The sequence below is a fragment of the Lactuca saligna genome, chromosome 6 (assembly GCF_052625555.1).
Source record: "Lactuca saligna cultivar CGN05327 chromosome 6, ASM5262555v1, whole genome shotgun sequence".
In the NCBI taxonomy this organism is placed as follows: domain Eukaryota; kingdom Viridiplantae; phylum Streptophyta; class Magnoliopsida; order Asterales; family Asteraceae; genus Lactuca; species Lactuca saligna.
In genome coordinates, this window is record NC_136422.1 from 51,672,526 (window position 1) to 51,692,257 (window position 19,732).

At 34.9% G+C, this 19,732-nt stretch overlaps 3 protein-coding genes across 4 annotated transcripts; 2 read left to right on the plus strand and 1 right to left on the minus strand.

Moving 5' to 3' along the window:
* Positions 1–1,322: 1,322 nt before the first annotated feature.
* On the plus strand, positions 1,323–2,963 carry LOC144999685 (uncharacterized). The gene is made up of 2 exons (XM_078958816.1): positions 1,323–2,001; positions 2,091–2,963. The coding sequence occupies exons 1-2, from the start codon at positions 1,536–1,538 to the stop codon at positions 2,822–2,824; spliced, it is 1,200 nt and encodes a 399-aa protein (XP_078814942.1). The 5' UTR covers positions 1,323–1,535; the 3' UTR covers positions 2,825–2,963.
* Positions 2,964–10,191: 7,228 nt separating this feature from the next.
* LOC145000868 (uncharacterized) lies at positions 10,192–11,840 on the plus strand. Its single transcript, XM_078960167.1, has 2 exons — positions 10,192–10,911; positions 11,000–11,840. The coding sequence occupies exons 1-2, from the start codon at positions 10,452–10,454 to the stop codon at positions 11,731–11,733; spliced, it is 1,194 nt and encodes a 397-aa protein (XP_078816293.1). The 5' UTR covers positions 10,192–10,451; the 3' UTR covers positions 11,734–11,840.
* On the minus strand, positions 11,775–17,918 carry BGAL8 (beta-galactosidase 8). 2 transcript variants are annotated; one of them, XM_078960166.1, is made up of 18 exons: positions 17,779–17,918; positions 16,165–16,346; positions 15,968–16,063; positions 15,578–15,690; positions 15,404–15,470; positions 15,230–15,322; positions 14,917–15,060; positions 14,626–14,820; positions 14,445–14,532; positions 14,256–14,374; positions 13,871–14,032; positions 13,461–13,663; positions 13,277–13,368; positions 13,093–13,202; positions 12,899–13,012; positions 12,744–12,839; positions 12,447–12,655; positions 11,775–12,322 (listed from the first exon to the last, which is right to left on the minus strand). In XM_078960166.1, exons 2-18 carry the CDS (start codon positions 16,336–16,338, stop codon positions 11,875–11,877), a joined length of 2,523 nt encoding a protein of 840 aa, XP_078816292.1. In that variant the 5' UTR covers positions 16,339–16,346; positions 17,779–17,918; the 3' UTR covers positions 11,775–11,874. The 2 variants fall into 2 exon arrangements, with proteins under 2 accessions (XP_078816292.1, XP_078816291.1); XM_078960165.1 differs by having other exon boundaries at positions 16,165–16,441; positions 17,779–17,900.
* Positions 17,919–19,732: the final 1,814 nt, after the last annotated feature.

Sequence of the window (19,732 nt, forward strand, 5' to 3'; positions counted from 1 at the left end):
TGCATCCAAGAGGCTTCTGGAAACCCTAAGGATACTCTCAAAACCATCCACCCCTTGGATGATTCTAGAATCATTTCAATTCTTCAACTATTAAACAATTACAATTCACCAATTGCACCTTTAATTAATCCCAGTTAATCCCAAATTAATTTCAGATTAATTCTGATTAATAATTAATTAATTCAGTTGATTTCTTATTAATTTATTAATCATGTAAACTAACAAATCAATTATATAACAATTGATCTCATGTTAATTTATTAATTACATTATAAATTAATATCAATTATCTATTTCCAATTAATATATTAATCACATATTAACATATTATTTATCTCTCTTTCTCCTAATATCATTTCTAGTTATTTCTGACTATGGGGGCAACCCAACAGGAACTTTGCTAATAATTTAAGATTACACTAATTTAATTATAAGTTTACACATCTAATCCAACAATATTCATGTGGATTGGTCTTGGAACAACTCGTTTATATGGTTTATTATTTAGAAATGAAATTTTTCTATGATTTTTGGGACGTTACATGACACTTAAGCTCTATCATTTTTTGTTCCATCCAACTCATCGTCTCCGCTTTGCTCTCAAACACATCGATCAAATCTGTCTCCAAAATAATCGATAACGATAGATCCCGAAGCCGATGAAGCCACTTTTTTTTTTTTGCTTTACTGCTTTCAACGGAACGACAAGATGTTGCTCATCTTCAAGATCTATCGGATCATTGTTGGAAAAGTTATATCGGGGTTTCTTGAACGCTTTAAATCGGAAGACATTTGTGAAGTTCTTCGGTTTGCTCTTTCTATTTTGGAGCATCTTTCAATTTGAGATATGGAGAAGGCTTAAAGGTTGTTGTATATAGTAGTACATATGTTTTTTTAAAATTATTTTTTCAAAAAATACGGTTGAACGACTAGTAAAAGGTGATCAAACGTCAAATGCATAAAATAGCTTCTTATTAGCCGATGTAAGTCGTTAATTGCACCACAATATTCCACGACCATGAGCACAACAAAACACAAGAATGATGTTCGTTGTCATGGTTCGTGGCCACTTCAACCACGAGACATACCCATTGCTAATGGCCTCATGTATCTTACTACTATTTTATTTGGGCTTTATTATTATTTATTTATTTTTATTATTTCTTAAATTAAAAGTAAATAGAAACTGATCCGGTCTTTTTACTCAAAACAAAATTGATTCCATTGTGTATATAAATACTTATAAATAGAGTATAATAATACTATAATTAGAAAGTCTAAAGGTGTGTATCTAAGACAGTGGAAGTGGAAGCGTCTCATCGTCGTCATGGTTGTAAGTTTCTTTTTCGGAGCGAAGGAAATCCAGTTTACTCCAGTTGACATGAATTGGTGCGAACTCCATGGCTATGGCTTTCACCGACTGCTTTATTCGCCTATAAAAATGGCTTCCCCTTCATTTCCCTAAACCATCTCAATCATCCTTTCCATCTTCGACCACAAAAACTAGAAAGGAAGGTCATACATATCGTTTGAACATGGGGAAGTCATTCATTTTGGTGGCTTTCCTACTCATACTCGTCTCCATCGGAGCAACCACGGTTGGAGCTGATGACAAAAAGCCTGACGACACTAAGAAGACTCCGGCTGCACCAGCACCCGCCCCTAACTACCAGAAACCAGCGCCGGCCCCGGTTCCCAAGGAGGATAAACCAAAGTCAGCACCGGCTCCGGCACCCAAGGAGGAGAAACCGAAGCCAGCACCGGCCCCCAAGGAGGAGAAACCAAAGCCTTCTCCTGTTGACGAAGATACCACGAACTACGACGATGAGACACCAGACCCAAAAACAGGAAGCGAACGGGCTAAGTGTAAATCGAAAGGGGCTTGTAATAAGAAGACACTAACTTGTCCGGCAGAGTGCCCGGAGAGGAAGCCCAAAAAGAACAAGAAGAACAAAGGTTGCTTCATCCATTGTGGTAGCAAGTGTGAAGCTACTTGCAAATGTATGTACTCCACCTGTTCGATAAAATGCTTCTTTGAATACCTAATCATCTACACTCTTCTTTCTAACTAATTTGCAATTGAATGACAGGGAGGAGGCCACAATGTAACGGATATGGCTCTCTATGTTACGATCCAAGGTTCGTCGGAGGTGACGGAGTGATGTTCTACTTCCATGGCGGAAAAGGACGTGATTTCGCTCTTGTCTCCGACACCAACCTCCAAATCAACGCCCACTTCATCGGAAACCGCCCAAATGGCCGGAAACGTGACTACACATGGGTTCAGTCCATCTCCATCATGTTCGACACCGACATCCTCGTTCTCTCAGCCAAGAAAGTGCAACAATGGGACGACTCCGTCGACGTACTTCTCGTAAAATGGAACGGTCAACAAGTCAACGTCCCGTTCACCGGAGACGCAGAATGGAAAACCAACACCGGAGTAAGAGAAGTGGCGGTGGAAAGAACCGACGAGGCGAACACCGTGAGAGTTACAGTCCGCGGACTGGTTGAAATCGACATGAAAGCTGTTCCGGTGACCAAAGAAGACGAAAAAGCTCACAACTACCAGTTACCATTAAATGACGCTTTTGCCCATTTCGAGACACAGTTCCGATTCTCAAATCTCTCAGACAACGTCGAGGGCATTTTGGGAAAAACCTACAGACCAGGGTATGTTAGCCCAGTGAAGAGAGGGATCGCGATGCCATTAATGGGTGGAGAAGACAAATACGAAACTCCATCTTTAACTTCACCTCGTTGCAAACTCTGCCTATTTCAGTCAAATTACGAATCTGCCCCTCCCCGTATATCTCAATACTAATCAATTATCGTAATTCCTTGTAATATATCAATAATCAATAATGGTCATAAATTAAGGCTCTCGATTCCTTGAATTTTATTATAATACAAATAAAAACGGTTTTATTCTATGATTTATAATTTATAATTATATTCGTGTTTTTCATTCACACGATGCTTCTACCGCTAAACTTTTAACTACATTTACACAAGGATCACCAAAAGTAACAGTCGAAACTGCAACACTACAACTCTAGAACCCAAGGCAAGAATTTTGAAGAATCGAAAGTGCATCATAACTCTTGCATTCGCCATGTCTAAAATTACCACATTGCCCTTGTGGTGTTCCAAAGCTAGCAAAACTTTATAGAAGAGATGACTTGGTTAGGGTGAGGGCATTCTAAGGAAACTTTGGTTCTTGTTTCCGTTTTTTTGTTGACTTATCTTGACTCCATGCTTTAATGGACAATAGGTGTGATCCGGACACATGTGAGTAGGGTTGTAAACGAACCGAACGAAGATGAAGTAGAACTTGTTCATATCCGTTCGTTTAAATTAGCCGAACAAACAAATAAACACGAATAGATAAACGAACGAGTTCTCTTATTCATGTTCGTTCATTTAACAAATTACATTGTTCGTGTTCGTTGGTTTATGTTCATGAACATGCTAGACGAACATTAACGAACAAAGATAAACAAACATGATTGGACATATATGAACATAAACAAACATATGATATATTAATTACAAATGAATATATATTAACATAAATAAATTTAAACTAACAATATAAACAAATGTCTATGAACATAAATGAACAAAAAGGGACAATAGCTCATGTTCATTCATTTAATTAAATGAACAAGAATTTATGTTCATATTCGTTCATTTATTAAAAAAAAAACCGAACTTCCCGACGAACGGTTCACAAATAGTTTTTTGAACGTTCAGTTCGTTTACAATCCTACATGTGAACATAAACTTTGAAACATTTGTGTTGTGAATGATATTTTTGTAGAGACACCACCAATTTCTTCAAACAACACAATTAGATTTCCACTAGGTTACCACCGTGATCGAGGTACATGGTACTTACCAATTAAATTGGTGGGTGTTATACCACATATTACCATACTTTTCACATGTAATGTCACCGTCACATCATTTACCCTTGACCTACAAAATTGGTAGGTATAGTACCACACATTACCACATTTTTCATTTTCTTTTTTTTTTAATTAAATAAAATGTATTTTAATAAATATAATTGTATAAAATTAATAAACGGAAAGTACTTCATTAATTAAAAAAAGAGTAAATTACACGAATGGTCCCTATGGTTTTGGGTAATTTGCACGTTTAGTTCCTAACTTATTTTTTTAACTCGGAAGGTCCCTACTGTTTGTTTTTGTTACGCGTTTGGTCGCTACTGTTTGTTTTTGTTACACGTTTGGTCCCTGTTTTACCCAAAACAACTATTATTTAAATAGGAAAAAATGATAGGACGGGTAAGGTAAGGTGAGAGGGGTGGGGTTGAAGGTCTGTTTATTTAAATAGATTAAAAAATCAAGGGTAAAATAGTCTTTTCATGTATGACAGGGACCAAGTGCGTAACAAAAACAAACAATAGGGACCTTCCGAGTTAAAAATATAAATTAGGGACCAAATGCGCAAATTACCCTAAACCATAGGGACCATTCATGTAATTTACTCTTAAAAAAATGCATACTTAATTAAAAACATAAATAAAAAAACATAATAAAAAAAAGTAGAATAGTATGTTACGCCTAATCGCAACATCATCATAATCCTCACCCGAATCATCTTCAAACATGTCTGATTCGTCCTCTGTATCGTCGAACAACTTATATTCAAATTCAACGAGAATGGTATTCAATTGAGCACTGAAGATGTGTTCCACCAAATCAACGCGAATATTGTGGTGTCCAACTCGGTTGTATAATTCCCCTATGTTCGCCATGTACGTCTGTAACGTCTTAAAAATCCAAGGAAAAATTTTCATTTTTAAAACATTAATTCATACCGCATTCTGTTCTCAAAATCACTCAAGATGAAAAATAGTATTTAAACATCAGAGTAAAAATCATGACTAATCAAATGCGGAATAAACTCTGGGGATGTTATGCAGTCACATCGGGCCCTTCCCTTTCAAACTGGAAGTACCTGAAACCATAAACATGAAACCGTAAACACACAGCTTAGTGAGTTCCCCAAAATACCACATATCATACATATCATCAGACCATTTGGCCCAAACCATAATAATGGGCGTAACCCTTCCTAGTCAACGAGGCCACCCTAACATAAAATTAGGCCTAGCCCATCATACAATGGGCACAACCTAACATACAATGGGCCCAAACCTCTCATACAGTTGGCCCCCGGTCCTACATGCATGCCATTGGGCCCAGCCCATCATACAATTCAAAAGTCACAAAGACAGCTAGCATCCTACATAACATATCCTAGTGGTCTGACATTGGTGCCTTCAACCTAAAGGTATAATGAGGAGACTTACCTCAAATCCGAGATAATTGAAACACACATGTGCTGCTGCTGCTGGGCTCTTCACACGTCACATATCTAAAACCATCCCTACTAAAAAATTAGGGTGATAACCCAAAATCAAGTTCCAACTCTTAATCTATCATGCTAAGGGTAAAAGACCATTTTACCCTTCCCATATCCGATCCGACAATCCATGGCCCAAAACCCAAAGGACCCAAGGCCCAAAAATGGCCCATATTGACTTCTGATGAGTACACCCCGCGTACCATCCCAGTACGCTCTACGTACTGCTTAATCGAAGAGAAAGTAACGCGTTGAAACCCGTTATCCGCAGTGTACCAGGAGGGTACATCCGATGTACTACCCAACTATCCAAACTCAACTTTAAGCTCTTAATGCTTAAAGACCAAAACATCCAATTCACATATCTAACTCTAAGGGACATCTTAAGTCATAAATTTCCAACTTTATAACTTTGCATGGTTTAATGGTGTCCAAAACCAAACCCTAACTGTGACATCCCCATTTTCACGGCCAGAAAAAACCGATTTAGTTTATGCTTTTAAAATAAAATCAGAGTAATCCTTTGATTTAAAAGAGTTGCAGAATTTGTTCCCAAAACAAAATGTGATAAGAATTTATCAAAGCATTTCTTTAAAGAAATGTATTTTGCATTATATAACAAAAATCCCAGGATGTCATATTCTGATACAGACCAAAAGCATAAACAATATAAAATAGACCTTACAACAGTTATTTACAACTACTGATCTGTAATCCAAACTATCTTGATAAGTCATTCAACTTATACTCACGTGCCACTACCTGTAATACAAAGAAAAACTGAATGGGTCGGGCTTGGGAGTCTGGTGAGCATATAGGGTTTTCAACCCACAAATAATAAATTTATTGGGTAAGGGCTTCTCTCATATTTCATCCCTCGCCATTATCTCATGATCTATATCACTGATTATTTCATTTTTCCAACTCATCTTTCAACATATACCAGCTATTTTATCTACCCATGTTTTACCCAACATTTCTGTAGATATAAAATACATTAATAGTTTAAATCATCTAAAACCTGTATAAATAATTCATTCCACATTCATCTCAAATAAACAAACAATATATATTCAAATAGCACGTATTTCATATAAAATACTTCATATTTATATGTAAGATGAAAGTGACTATACACTCACATGATAAGATGATGATTGGACAACACTACGGCTCTTAAAGTAATATTCTTCGATGAAACCGGAATGGTTTCTCAGAAACCGGACTTCTCGCGGGCAGAGCTTCGGCTTGAAAACTCTTTTTCTTGGGATATTCGAGGCTTCGAGACTTTCTTCAGGTGTCGAGATGATACCGGGGCTTCGGGGGTACTTCAAGACAGCTAGAGAGGGTATAGGGAGTGAGAAAGTGAAGGAATTAGCAACTAAAATCGGTTGCCCTTCAATTTCTATTTATAGGGTTGATATTCTAGATTCACGTCGTGAATCTCAAATATTCACGTCGTGAGTTCAATCGTCATCAGGTGCGTCATCGCAACTTGGGTTTCTCAGGCTCCAGGAGACGTCATCTCTGAGTTCACGTTGTGAACCCTATGTTCATGTCGTGAACTCTAACACAGTGTCGGGGTTCGTGCCCCGAACTTCAGAAATTCATATATTTTGCATACGAGCTCCGTTTTTAATGTTCTTTATATCCATGCGTAGGTGAAATTATACTCTACAACTTTAGTTTAGACTTCGTCGGCTAATTTTGAATTTATGTTTTATTATATTATTTTTAGTAAGCCGGGACAGGAAAAGTACGTTATAAATTCATAACTTCTTCATCTGACGTCCGTTTTAGTCTGTCTTTTTACCGTTGCATTACTATTAACGAGATCTTCGATTCACTTTTAGATTGTTTCGGCTAAAAATTGCTCGATCTAAATATCGAGTTTTGGGCTGCATACTGCTAAGGTGAAACTTAGAAAAATCATAACTTCCCCATACGAAGTCAGATTCGGACGTTCCTTTTATGCACACTATCGGTTTAACGTATTCAACAACTTTCATTTAGATCACTAAGGCTAAAAATTGGTCTATCATAAATTCACTATTTATGTCCTACAGCGTCGTGCCAAATTTGTCGCGAAACTTCGACAGGTCATAACTTCTTCGTTATAACTCGGATTTCAACGTTCTTTATATGTACGAAAACCTTGTGACATATACTACAACTTGGTTAAGATTATTTATTCTAAACACTTTTCTATAAAAAAGTCATTTTTGATGATTATCGTCTCTAAATTGAATAGCCCAGATCTACGGGCATTACACTAACTTCTTACTAACACTTAATGGCTAAAAACTCATGCATGGTTGTACCACAACCATCAAGATCTAACTTTTATGCTACATAAACCTTGGATCTAACAAGAAATGACACCCTTAAGCTTTGCAATAGCTTTTACTCAAAAGAACCAAAATCATGGGACCAAAAGGTGACAAATCATAACCTAAAATTAGATCTACATGAAAGAACCTTCAAGGTCGAAACTTTATACCTCCAAAAGCTTGCAAAGTAGAAGAGAGTTATGGATCTTTAAGCTCCTAGCTAATTAACACTCCTCCAATGAGTTTTTCTTATTCTAAATGCACCAAAATCACTCAAAGGCTCAACAATCTTTTAAATGGGGCTAGGGTTTCAAATTTTGGGTTAGAGAAGATGGAGGCGGAAGGTAAGAATGGTTTGCAATAAGATAAGGTCGTTAAATAGGGTCCAATACCCAAAAATTAGAGTTTAACCCTGACTGACGTACGCCCAACATACTCTATGTACGCTTCGTGTACGAGGAAGAAACTTTGCGATAACTTAAGCGTAGTACGCCCAACATACTAGCTTTAACCCAAAACCCTCCTATCTTCCAATGGTCATAACTCCCGCGTCCCAATTCGTTTTTAGCGTTCTTTATATGCTCGGAAAGGTAATGAGAAACCCTACAATCCCATAAAGTCTCTTTGACTCAAAACCTTCCGAAGTAGAATCCTTGATTCGATAAAAGTCCCGCACCATCACTTTTACCATTATACCCTTAGGCTCTAAAGTACAAATCTAAAGATCACCTCGCACAACCTATATATATATATATATATATATATATATATATATATATATATATATATATATATATATATATATATATATAATTAGCTCCTAAATGGGCCTAGAACCCAACCCTTTGAAGTCTAGGGCCTAAGTTGATCCATTAATGTGCACAATTCTCGAAATTAAAAGCTTCTTGAAACTAGATGTTACAACTCTCCCCGCTTAAACTGGATTCCATCCTTGAAATCACTCTTTGCTACTTACTAGACACCTAGTCATATGTGTGACCGTAGGGTCTTATTCATATTATTGACTAAATGGTCTTAGTTGCTTATATTGAGATATGTGTTATTATACATTCTGTCTTTGTGACTTATGTTGTTTATATTATTCAGTGTATATAATGAGTTATGACTGGATGGTCCATACCGAGACATGAGACCGAAGGGTCTTCACCGAGACATGTGATCGGAGGGTCCTTATCGAGATATAGCCATGAGAGGCTAATTATTTGTATATGTGGTATTTTGGGGAACTCACTAAGTTTCGTGTTTACAGTGTTGATTTAAATATGTTTCGGGTACTTTGTAGATTCTGAGAAGGCTTGAGACATGATTGTACACATTCGTCGGCTTATGATGTTTTGTGGATTTTGGGATACTATGATATGTTTTGATAATGATTAAAATTCTGTGATGACTTGGATTTATGAGTAATGTTTGGTGAATTCAAAATGAAAAAAAAAAATTGTTTGAAATTTAAGGTGTTACAAACAAAATGGTGTATATGAATTGATTATAAAAACCTAAACCTATAGAAAGAGAAAATAAATCTCTGATTTCTTATCTGAAATACGAATCCATAATGAAAGACATACCGGCATGTACGAAGAGTCGATCCGAAATGTACATTTTACTCAAACATATCTTATTTTGAATGACTTTATGTCATGTCTCAACAGTAGCACTTTTTTAGACTTCGTAGTCATTTTTTATGAATTAAAAAGTTGGTCATTTCGTGTTATTACTTCATTCCTAATGATTGTAAATATCCCTCCATTTTATTGTATTTTGTTAATTAGGTAATATGTAATAATAATATCTTATTATATTATTTATTCAGGAAGGAAATTAAAAGAGCAACTACATTTTAAAACCTAGAGTCCTAACGAACCGCCCAAAAGAAGTGCATGAATGCATGGTTAAGCAAAACTCCTTACTCCTTAGATGCCAACAGATGTGAACCCACTCAAATATGCTTTTATTTTCATTCACGTTATGTACTTCATGTATAATACCATCAACATATTTTTTTTGGTTGTTTGCGGAGAATCATAGTTAATAAATTAACTTTCTAAAAACTACCAAGATTAGTTTTTCAAAATCTTTTTAATTTTTTTTCCAAATTAAAACTTAATTAATTATAAAAAAAATATATATATAATTTTCTAAGTATGTTTTTATGTATTTTATATCTTCAACTAAAACGTAATTTTGCTTTTCAATATTCAGCATCTTTTTCATATAACATCAATTTCAGCTAACAATGTACAAACAAACATAGACTTCATCAATTTATGCGACAATTTTGTAATCACTTAATGAATTGATGAAGAAAAATGAAAGTATCTAGTTTTTATTTAATTAACCCTAAATTATGAAACTTGTTGGATTTTTTTTATCGAAATAAAAATGATTCCTTTGTGTATATATCAAAAAGTCATTCGAGATATGAATAGAAAGTAATCAAAAAGTCAAAAAGGTTTCTGCGACAATATTGGAAGCATCTCGTCGTCCTCATGGCTGTAAGTTATTTTTTTTCGGAGCGAAGGAAATCCAGTTGACATGAATTGGTGCGAACTCCATGGCTATGCCTTTCACCGACTGCTTTATCCGCCTATAAAAATGGCTTCCCTTCCTCTTCCCCAAACCATCTCAATCACCATCCTTTCAGTCTTCGAAGAAAGATAACACCACAAAAACTAGAAAGGAAAAACACACAGAGGTTTGAATATGGGGAAGGCGCTCATTCTGGTGGCTTTCCTACTCGTACTCGTCTCCATCGGAGCTACCTCAGTCCGAGCTGATGACCACAACAAGCCTGAAGACGATAAGAAGACTGCGGCACCGGTACCTGCACCTAAAGACCAGAAACCGGCGGCAGCCCCGGTCCCTACGGAGGAGAAATTAAAGCCGGAACCGCCGAAGGAGGAGGAGAAACCAAAACCAGCACCGGCTCCCAAGGAGGAGAAACCAAAGCCTTCTCCTGTCGACGAAGATACCGCGAACTACGACGACGAGACACCAGACCCAAAAACAGGAAGCGAACGGGCGAAATGTAAATCGAAAGGAGCTTGTAATAAGAAGACACTAACTTGTCCGGCCGAGTGCCCGGAAAGGAAGCCCAAAAAGAACAAGAAGAACAAAGGGTGCTTTATCAATTGTGGTAGCAAGTGTGAAGCTACTTGCAAATGTATGTACTCCACCTGTTCGACAAAATGCTTCTTTGAATTCCTAATCATCTACATCTTCTTTTTAACTAATTTGCAATTGAATGACAGGGAGGAGACCACAATGTAACGGGTATGGCTCTCTATGTTATGATCCAAGGTTCGTCGGAGGCGACGGAGTCATGTTCTACTTCCATGGCGGCAAAGGACGTGATTTCGCTCTTGTCTCCGACACCAACCTCCAAATCAACGCCCACTTCATCGGAAACCGCCCAAATGGCCGGAAACGTGACTACACATGGGTCCAGTCCATCTCCATCATGTTCGACACCGACATCCTCGTTCTCTCAGCCAAGAAAGTACAACAATGGGACGACTCCGTCGACGTACTTCTCGTAAAATGGAACGGTCAACAAGTCAACGTCCCGTTCACCGGAGACGCAGAATGGAAAACCAACACCGGAGTAAGAGAAGTGGCGGTGGAAAGAACCGACGAGGCGAACACCGTGAGAGTTACAGTCCGCGGACTGGTTGAAATCGACATGAAAGCTGTTCCGGTGACCAAAGAAGACGAAAAAGCTCACAACTACCAGTTACCATTAAATGACGCTTTTGCCCATTTCGAGACACAGTTCCGATTCTCAAATCTCTCAGACAACGTCGAGGGCATTTTGGGAAAAACCTACAGACCAGGGTATGTTAGCCCAGTGAAGAGAGGGATCGCGATGCCATTAATGGGTGGAGAAGACAAATACGAAACTCCATCTTTAACTTCACCTCGTTGCAAACTCTGCCTATTTCAGTCAAATTACGAATCTGCCCCTCCCCGTATATCTCAATACTAATCAATTATCGTAATTCCTTGTAATATATCAATAATCAATAATGGTCATAAATTAAGGCTCTCGATTCCTTGAATTTTATTATAATACAAATAAAAACGGTTTTATTCTATGATTTATAATTTATAATTATATTCGTGTTTTTCATTCACACGATGCTTCTACCGCTAAACTTTTAACTACATTTACACAAGGATCACCAAAAGTAACAGTCGAAACTCCAACACTACAAGTCTTGTACCCAAGGCAAGCATTTTGTAGAATCGAAAGTGCATTATCACTCTTGCATTCGCCATGTCTAAAATTACCACATTGCCCTTGAGGTGTTCCAAAGCTAGCAAACTTTATAGAGGAGATGACTTGATTAGGGCGAGGGCATTCTAGGGAAACTTTTGGTTCTGGTTTCCGTTTTCTCCTTGACTTTTCTTGACTCCATGATTCGATAGAAGATGGGTGTGATTCGGACACATGGGAACATAAACTTTGCAACACTTGTGTCGTGAAAGATATTTTTGTAGGGTCACCACCGATTTCTTCAAATAACACCATAACATTCCCACTTGATTTTAACCATGATCGAGGGACATGATACCTACAAGATCATACCAATGAGATAAAAAATCGTTTTTAATCTATTGTTAAGGTTTTTTTTTGTTAAGATACAAAGTACGAGTTTTGTCATTTTTGTAATTAACCTAAAAAGAAACTTCACTTACAGCTTTTGCGAGGGTTTCCCACAACCTTTGAGGCATTTATTTGAATTATACGACCCTTTATAACTACAATCCGAACAACCACTATTTGGAGCAATATAAGATGGCCAATAACGCCCGATACTTTCTCCATTCACCCATAACTCACCTTTTCCCATTCCACTTAAATCTATTGCAATTGGATCATCACCCGAAGGAGCATCAAAGCTTGTCTGTTTTCACATAGGTTATGAGTAAAACATAAAGTCAAAAGTTCTATACATATGATATTAAATGGTTCTATAAAAACTATGATATTACCTTGTACCAAGTCAAAGGTTGACTTTTAGGCACCCCGGACACCCAAAGTGACGAACCACCCGTGTGTAGCCCTAGTCCTTCTCCTTTAAGTCCGACCTAAATTTCAATATGTTAGAAACTATAGTCAAAGGGTAAAATCGTCATTTTATGTCTACCTGATATGTCCACCGCATAGATGAAAGGTCAATAGTTGAACCGTTCTTTAACCCTTCAAGCTCAACCGGACCGGTGATGCCCGCACCCGTTGTATCAAAAAACGCACCGTAGTTCTGTAATTGAAATTACATAAATACCCTTCTTGTAATTCATTGTTACCAATCAAAATCATGGAAATTTACAAAAGTCAAACCTTGAGTCCCACAGTCAAACTTAGCAGATCGAGTTTGTTTATTCCTGGTTTGAGTGTAATAGGAATATCCTTGGAAACAGTAGGGTTATTAGCGTTACCAATTGCACTACCTACAATATAAAAAAATTCATCAAGAAAAATAACCGAAATTACTTTTTTTTCTTTTTTTGTTACTTGGTCAAACCTGCGAGTTGACCGTTAACGAACAAATGAAGAACATGGCCGAGTGATTTCACATGTAGAACTGTTTGAGACTCGTCACCTTCACTTTCAGCACTACAAGATAACCATAGAAAATTATTTAGATTGTAATAATAAAAATAATATTTAACTTTTTAAATAAAATAAAAAGTTGTGTTGATTTATACCTTATTGAATACCACAAATAATCACTTTGATCCGCTGTTGTGTTGATTTGCTCCACTAATCCCGGTTTTTTAAATGCATTGTTACTCGAAATCCCAATAGGTTCACTAACATAACTCCAATCAGACGAAATTTCTTCTGAAGCAATTAATTCGTTTCCATTATTTTTAGCTACAAATCTTCGTATTGTAGCCATGGAGTTTATCTGTCAAAATAGACCAACTTCAATTTCAATTTCAAAATTCTATTGAATTCTTGAATTTTTGTGGGAAATTGATAAGTTATGTAAAAGATTGTAACAAATGCGACAATTTTTGTATCTCGTTACTTTTTTAATTTGTAAAAAAAACCCATATGAAAAATGAATTTGATATACGCTAGGGTTGACCACAAAAGTCAAACGAAAACAAACCTTCGCAGTATTGAACGCTACATTCTTGCAATCGGGCAAGATGCTGACAGACCAAGCGGGTAATTTATAGGAATTTCCATTGAAGGTGACGGTTGCATCATTTTTTGTATCAACATTTGCCAAAAAAGCAACACATTTTGATGATGTTTTATACACACTAGCCTAAAGCTCAAAAAAGATTATGTTAGTAAAGGTACAACGGGTCCCACCACATCCTTACTTCAATAAAGTTGCATAGCTATTTTTTCTTAATGAATGTGAGAGGACAATTATGTCTTTTGCACATACATGTCAAACGCAGTATAAAACAGTAATGTTCTGTTCTGTAATGTTCTGTTTAGTCTTGTCATGTGTAACAAATGAGGTCTAACAAAAGTGGACTTACCTCTAGATTGCTACCAAGAGAAGTAGTAGTTGGATCGGTTGCCACCATCGCGTCTTCACAAAGCTTAATCGCCTTATGTAACTCCTTTAAATGACCCCACTTAGGTTGTCTAGGTGCTCCTACACATTAATACAAAATTCAAAAAACAACTTATAATTAACTAAACAAATCAAGAAATAATCATCATACCATATTCATCAAGTGGAGCATCATAATCATAACTTGTTGCGATAAACGGTCCGCCAGTCGAACGCCCAAAATTCGTCCCACCATGGTACTACACATAGACATATATATAAAAGTAACTACACATTTTTTTCTTAAAAAGTCTAAAAGTGAAAACTTATGTATAAAAACTTATAAAACTAACCATATAATAATTTTGAAAAGTTCCACCTCTTTGGTAAAATCGTGCAACAGAAAAAGCAATATCTTCCACGGGTCGATAAGGCACGGCCCCACCAAATGAAAGAAACCATCCGGTCCAATTTTCGGTCCACATTGTTGGTTTATTATTAGAATTTGGAGTGTACCCATCACAATAAAACCCATTGCATGTGTCTATCTATGTACACAATAAAAAAAAAGTGAAACCACATGTTAATCTTGATTAACAAAAGTCATTAAGTTAATATTTAAAGGTTTTCTTTTATGGTATTACAATTGGATTCGGAGCATCTTTTTGTTGACACATCACCCATGGCACTCCCGTGTCTAAAGACGTAGCCATACTTGCGGCCCATTTGATATAAGTTTGTGCAGCCGGACCGTAGTCTTTATCGATATTGCCATATTCGTTCTCAATCTATAATAAAAAAAAAATTTAATATTGATATTTAAACTTATGTTGGAGTATTTAAAATTGTGAGAAATATCAGAGCTAGTGCACGGGTCGAATGTGTCAGCCTGGATAATCCAGACTGACGAAACATTCTCAGAACTCTACAGTTAAACGTGCTCAGTATATAACTAACCTGAGATAAGATTATGGGTCCGCCTTGAGATGCATAAAGATTCTCCTCCTTCATCATGCCAACTATTTTCGCTGTAAATCGCTTCATTTCGGCCTAAAACATTTGTGAATTTAGTTAAAAACGTGTTGAAAAAATTTGGAAACTTTTGATATAAAATGAAAGTAAATAATAAACCTTATAAGGTTCATTATCGGTTCGAAGCACAATTCCGGGTATGAAATGTAACCAGAGTGGAAAGCCACTATTTGCAAAAAGAAATTAATGAGTATAAAGTATAAACATCAAGATTTGGATTATTTTTATGATTAAATATTGAAAAAGAAAAAAAAATAGAAAATTAAAACTAACCCATAATTCCATTCTGCACAAACGTATGGACCAATACGAAGATGAACATAAAGACCAGCATCAGCCACCAATTTCACAAATTTAACCAAATCTTTTCTTCCTTCGAATTCATACTGTTGAAGTTCATAATTTTTTCAAGATTAATATGGAATTTGGGTCTTAATTATATATAAATACATTTAATTTCATCAACATAAATGCATAATCTTGATTAGATTCTGATCCAAAATAGGCCGATTCAAGAAAATCTTGAAACTTCAACCCGAAAAAGGAAGTTTCTTTCTTGAATTAGAGTTATAAACACTTTAACATCAAGAAAAATTCCCCTCCAAAAAATGTGAAAGAGTTGAATTCATGTTCCAAGATTCTTGTAAAGATCAAAAAAACAACCTGGTTTTTAACAGGTTCATGCAAATTCCAGAAAACGTAGGTTTCGATTACATCAAGTCCTCCTTCTTTCGATTTCTGAATTAACCCTGGCCACATCTGCAATTTAATAAAAGAAAAAAGTTAGGAATTTTTTAGTGAGAGAAACAGAGAATGTGTGTGTGTGTGTGAAAGTGTCGGTGGAGTGTACGGAGTATTACGTCAGGGGTGCTTCGAGGGTAATGAATAGAACCGGAAACCAACACCCGCCGTTTGCCGTCGATCACCAATGCCCGGTGATCATACGTCACATTGACACCAAACGCCACCGTCGCAGCCGCCGCCGCCGCCACCAGAAACGAAACAATCAAAAACTCTGTGGAAACTCTCCTCATCGTTCACCCTTTTCGTAACCCAAATTAATCAAACTCTTGTGAATTTTTTAGGTTAAATCATCATCAAAAAGCTCTTTTCCTTAAAGCATTTGGTTTACTTTTGCTGGAAATACAATATTAAGTAAAGAATCAAAGCGAAATGTGAAGTGAAAGATGAAATTGAAGAAAGACAGAGACTGAAAGGCTTTCGTCGGAGACGACACGCCACCGTTTTACGATGAGTCACGTGCCATCGTCATTTTCTTCGATGAAAACACAACTCAGTTTGTTAGTCAGTAAGCAAGAGAGACGCACATTATATAATTGATTGATTGAATAAAAATAAATAAAAAATATATTTAAATTTTTATAAAAAGCGACTACAAATTCGTCGCATTTCAACGATGGGGAGGGTTTTGTTTGGGAGACGAAATATACGATAATGATCGGAGAACAAGGACAAAGTGTGGCAATCACGGAAACGTTATACAGATTACAGATTATACAGACTCTGCAGACAACGTTTGTTTTGGAATTTACAAAAAGATCACTGTTTTTTGTTAAAATGATGTTGAACCCCCTAATCTTTGATTAGTGAACGTGTTATATCCCTGTAGTTTTAGAAAAACTTTAAACTATGATTAAAAGTTTCAGCAGATGGTTAGTTTCAGTGACCAAAAATGTAATTTACTTTAGTTTTAATAAACATCCTCTTTTGGTTATAGAAATTAAAATTAAAATTTTACGTAGTACTTGTCATTTAGATATTTATGAAATTGATTCTGGTTTAATATTATTATATTAACTTTATTAAGTTCTTTACTTTTGGTCGATATTTTTATTGAAATTTATCAAATTAAATATAATATTTGGATAAAGAATATTATATACAAAAAGAAAAACCATACCCAGACATTGGAAATTTGGAATCATTATTTAAGTTCAATAATGAATTATTGATGTACTCGGAATAAAATCATGGGAAAAAAACATTATATCATATATGTATGTTGTGTGTATGTATGTGAACACCGACTTTTTTTTTTTTTTTTTTTTTGGAAATACTTCAGAGAAGTCACAAAAGCTAAGAGATAGGCATGACGAAGAGGACAAAGGGGTAGACACACATATACCAATAGATATTCGATGAACTATCTGCCAATAAAATTAGTTTAATCACATTTAATTGTTGTTAATTCAGAATCTCCTTTAATAAACAAATTAATATCGATCAAACTTTTGATATAAAACACTTTTTAAATTTTACCTAGAAAATATAAATGCATCCTTTTATAAAATCGTTTAAATTAAAATCTTTAAATGCAATATTTAATTTCCAATCATTAAAAAAGCATCCATCAGCTATTGATTAACGTTAACACCATAGAGTTTTTATATTTATAAGATGTATTATTGGAGTTGTTTACAAAAAAAAAATGAAAAAAAAGGTGATATGGTTACCTTAAGGTGGTTGCACCTTTAAAGCAACAATTGATTGAGGTGGGTGGGTGGGTGCTTGTTGAAATTGGTATTGAAACAACTACTCTCTAATTTGATGTTGTATATCGAACCATATGGCTATGACTTATGATTCATGTGCAATGTGCGAAACACAACGATATATTTGGGAAAAAAGGTTAATAAGACCCTACCATGTTATGCACCATAAGCTAATACTAAATATGACCACAAGTTATATTACGAAGATGTGGCCGACAATTCAGTTAACAATAAATACATTCTTATCAAGAATACGATTTGGATATGCGTTTCATACGATGACATTTTGGTCGTGATGTGACTTCAATACATCAACATTAAAGTGATTATTAGTGATAATTTAAATATAAAAAGATAGCTAAAAGATATGTTTCCACATTCGAGGTGATTTGTGGTTTGGGAGGTTATTGTGGAATAACGGAATATTGATTTAAAAAAAGAAATTTTTATTTATTTTTATTTAATTTTTAGTTAATTCATGTTCCGAAAATAATATTTAAAAAAAGAAATTTTTGATTTTTCCATTTATTTTTCATTTTAAAATTATTTTTAGAATATGTACACTGCAATATTCTATTTAGAATATTTCACGTATTTTTAAAAAAAAAAATAGAATTTTTTTTTATTTATTTTTATTTTTTTTAGTTAATTCAAGTTCCAAAAATAATATTTAAAAAAAGAATTTTTAGATTTTTCCATTTATTTTGCATTTTAAAATTATTTTTTAGAATATGTCAGTGTAATATTCTATTTAGAATATTTCACGTATTAAAAAAAAAAAACGGATTTTTTTTTTTATTTTTTTTATATATTTTTATATATTTTTTAGTTAATTCAAGTTTCGAAAATAATATTTAAAAAAAGAATTTTTGGATTTTTCCATTTATTTTGCATTTTAAAATTATTTTTAGATTTGGTCTCACGGTCTCACAAAATTAGAATGGTCTCAAATAAACCTGAACCTATACAAGGTTGCAGAACTCGTTACTCGGTACCTGTTCGGCCGACTACCGAGTAGCGAGTACCCGGGAGTACTCGGGAGTACTCGGGGAGTACTCGGATTCGGTAATTCATGTAGAAATATTTTTAGGGAAATTATATATGTCAAAATCATAAGTTGATTGAAATATATAACAAAATTAGATACATGTGAATACACAAAAGCTGAAAAATCACATAATGGTCTTACTTCGCGAATAATTACTTAAAATTGAAGATATATATGTAGTAATAATCATATGTATGTGTTAAATAATAAATCATTAAGTATATTATACATATTAATCACCGAGTTGACCATGTTTTACAAAACTACTTAGTTTAGTAAATAGGCCGATTGGGGAGTACTCGGGATTTTGTAACTCGCCTCGGTAAGGGGCCGAGTAGCGAGTACTCGGAGGAGTAATCGGCCAACTCGGCGAGTTTTACAACACTGAACCTATATATATATATATATATATATATATATATATATATATATATATATATATATATATATATATATATATATATATATATATATACACTATCTTATAAAACAAATCCCACTATTTCTAAAAATAAATTGAATAAAATAAAAAATATTTTTTAAGACGTTCAAATCATTAGGCTAGTTGTACAACTAATCACTAATAAAATAATACTAAAATTTAAACAAACTCCTATAAATCTTCTCTTCCAAGATTTTGATTAGAAATTTTTTCACCCAAATAAATACTCAACAACCTATAATTGGTCATTTCATGGATTTTCTTTATTTTTAATATGACATGTTTCCTAAAACAAACTAATGTTTGAATTGAAAATAATTATTCTCTATCGAAAAGCTAGTGTGTGTGTGTGTATATATATATATACACACACACACATACACACACGTGACAATCCGAAATTTCTTCCTTTATTTTTAATTCAC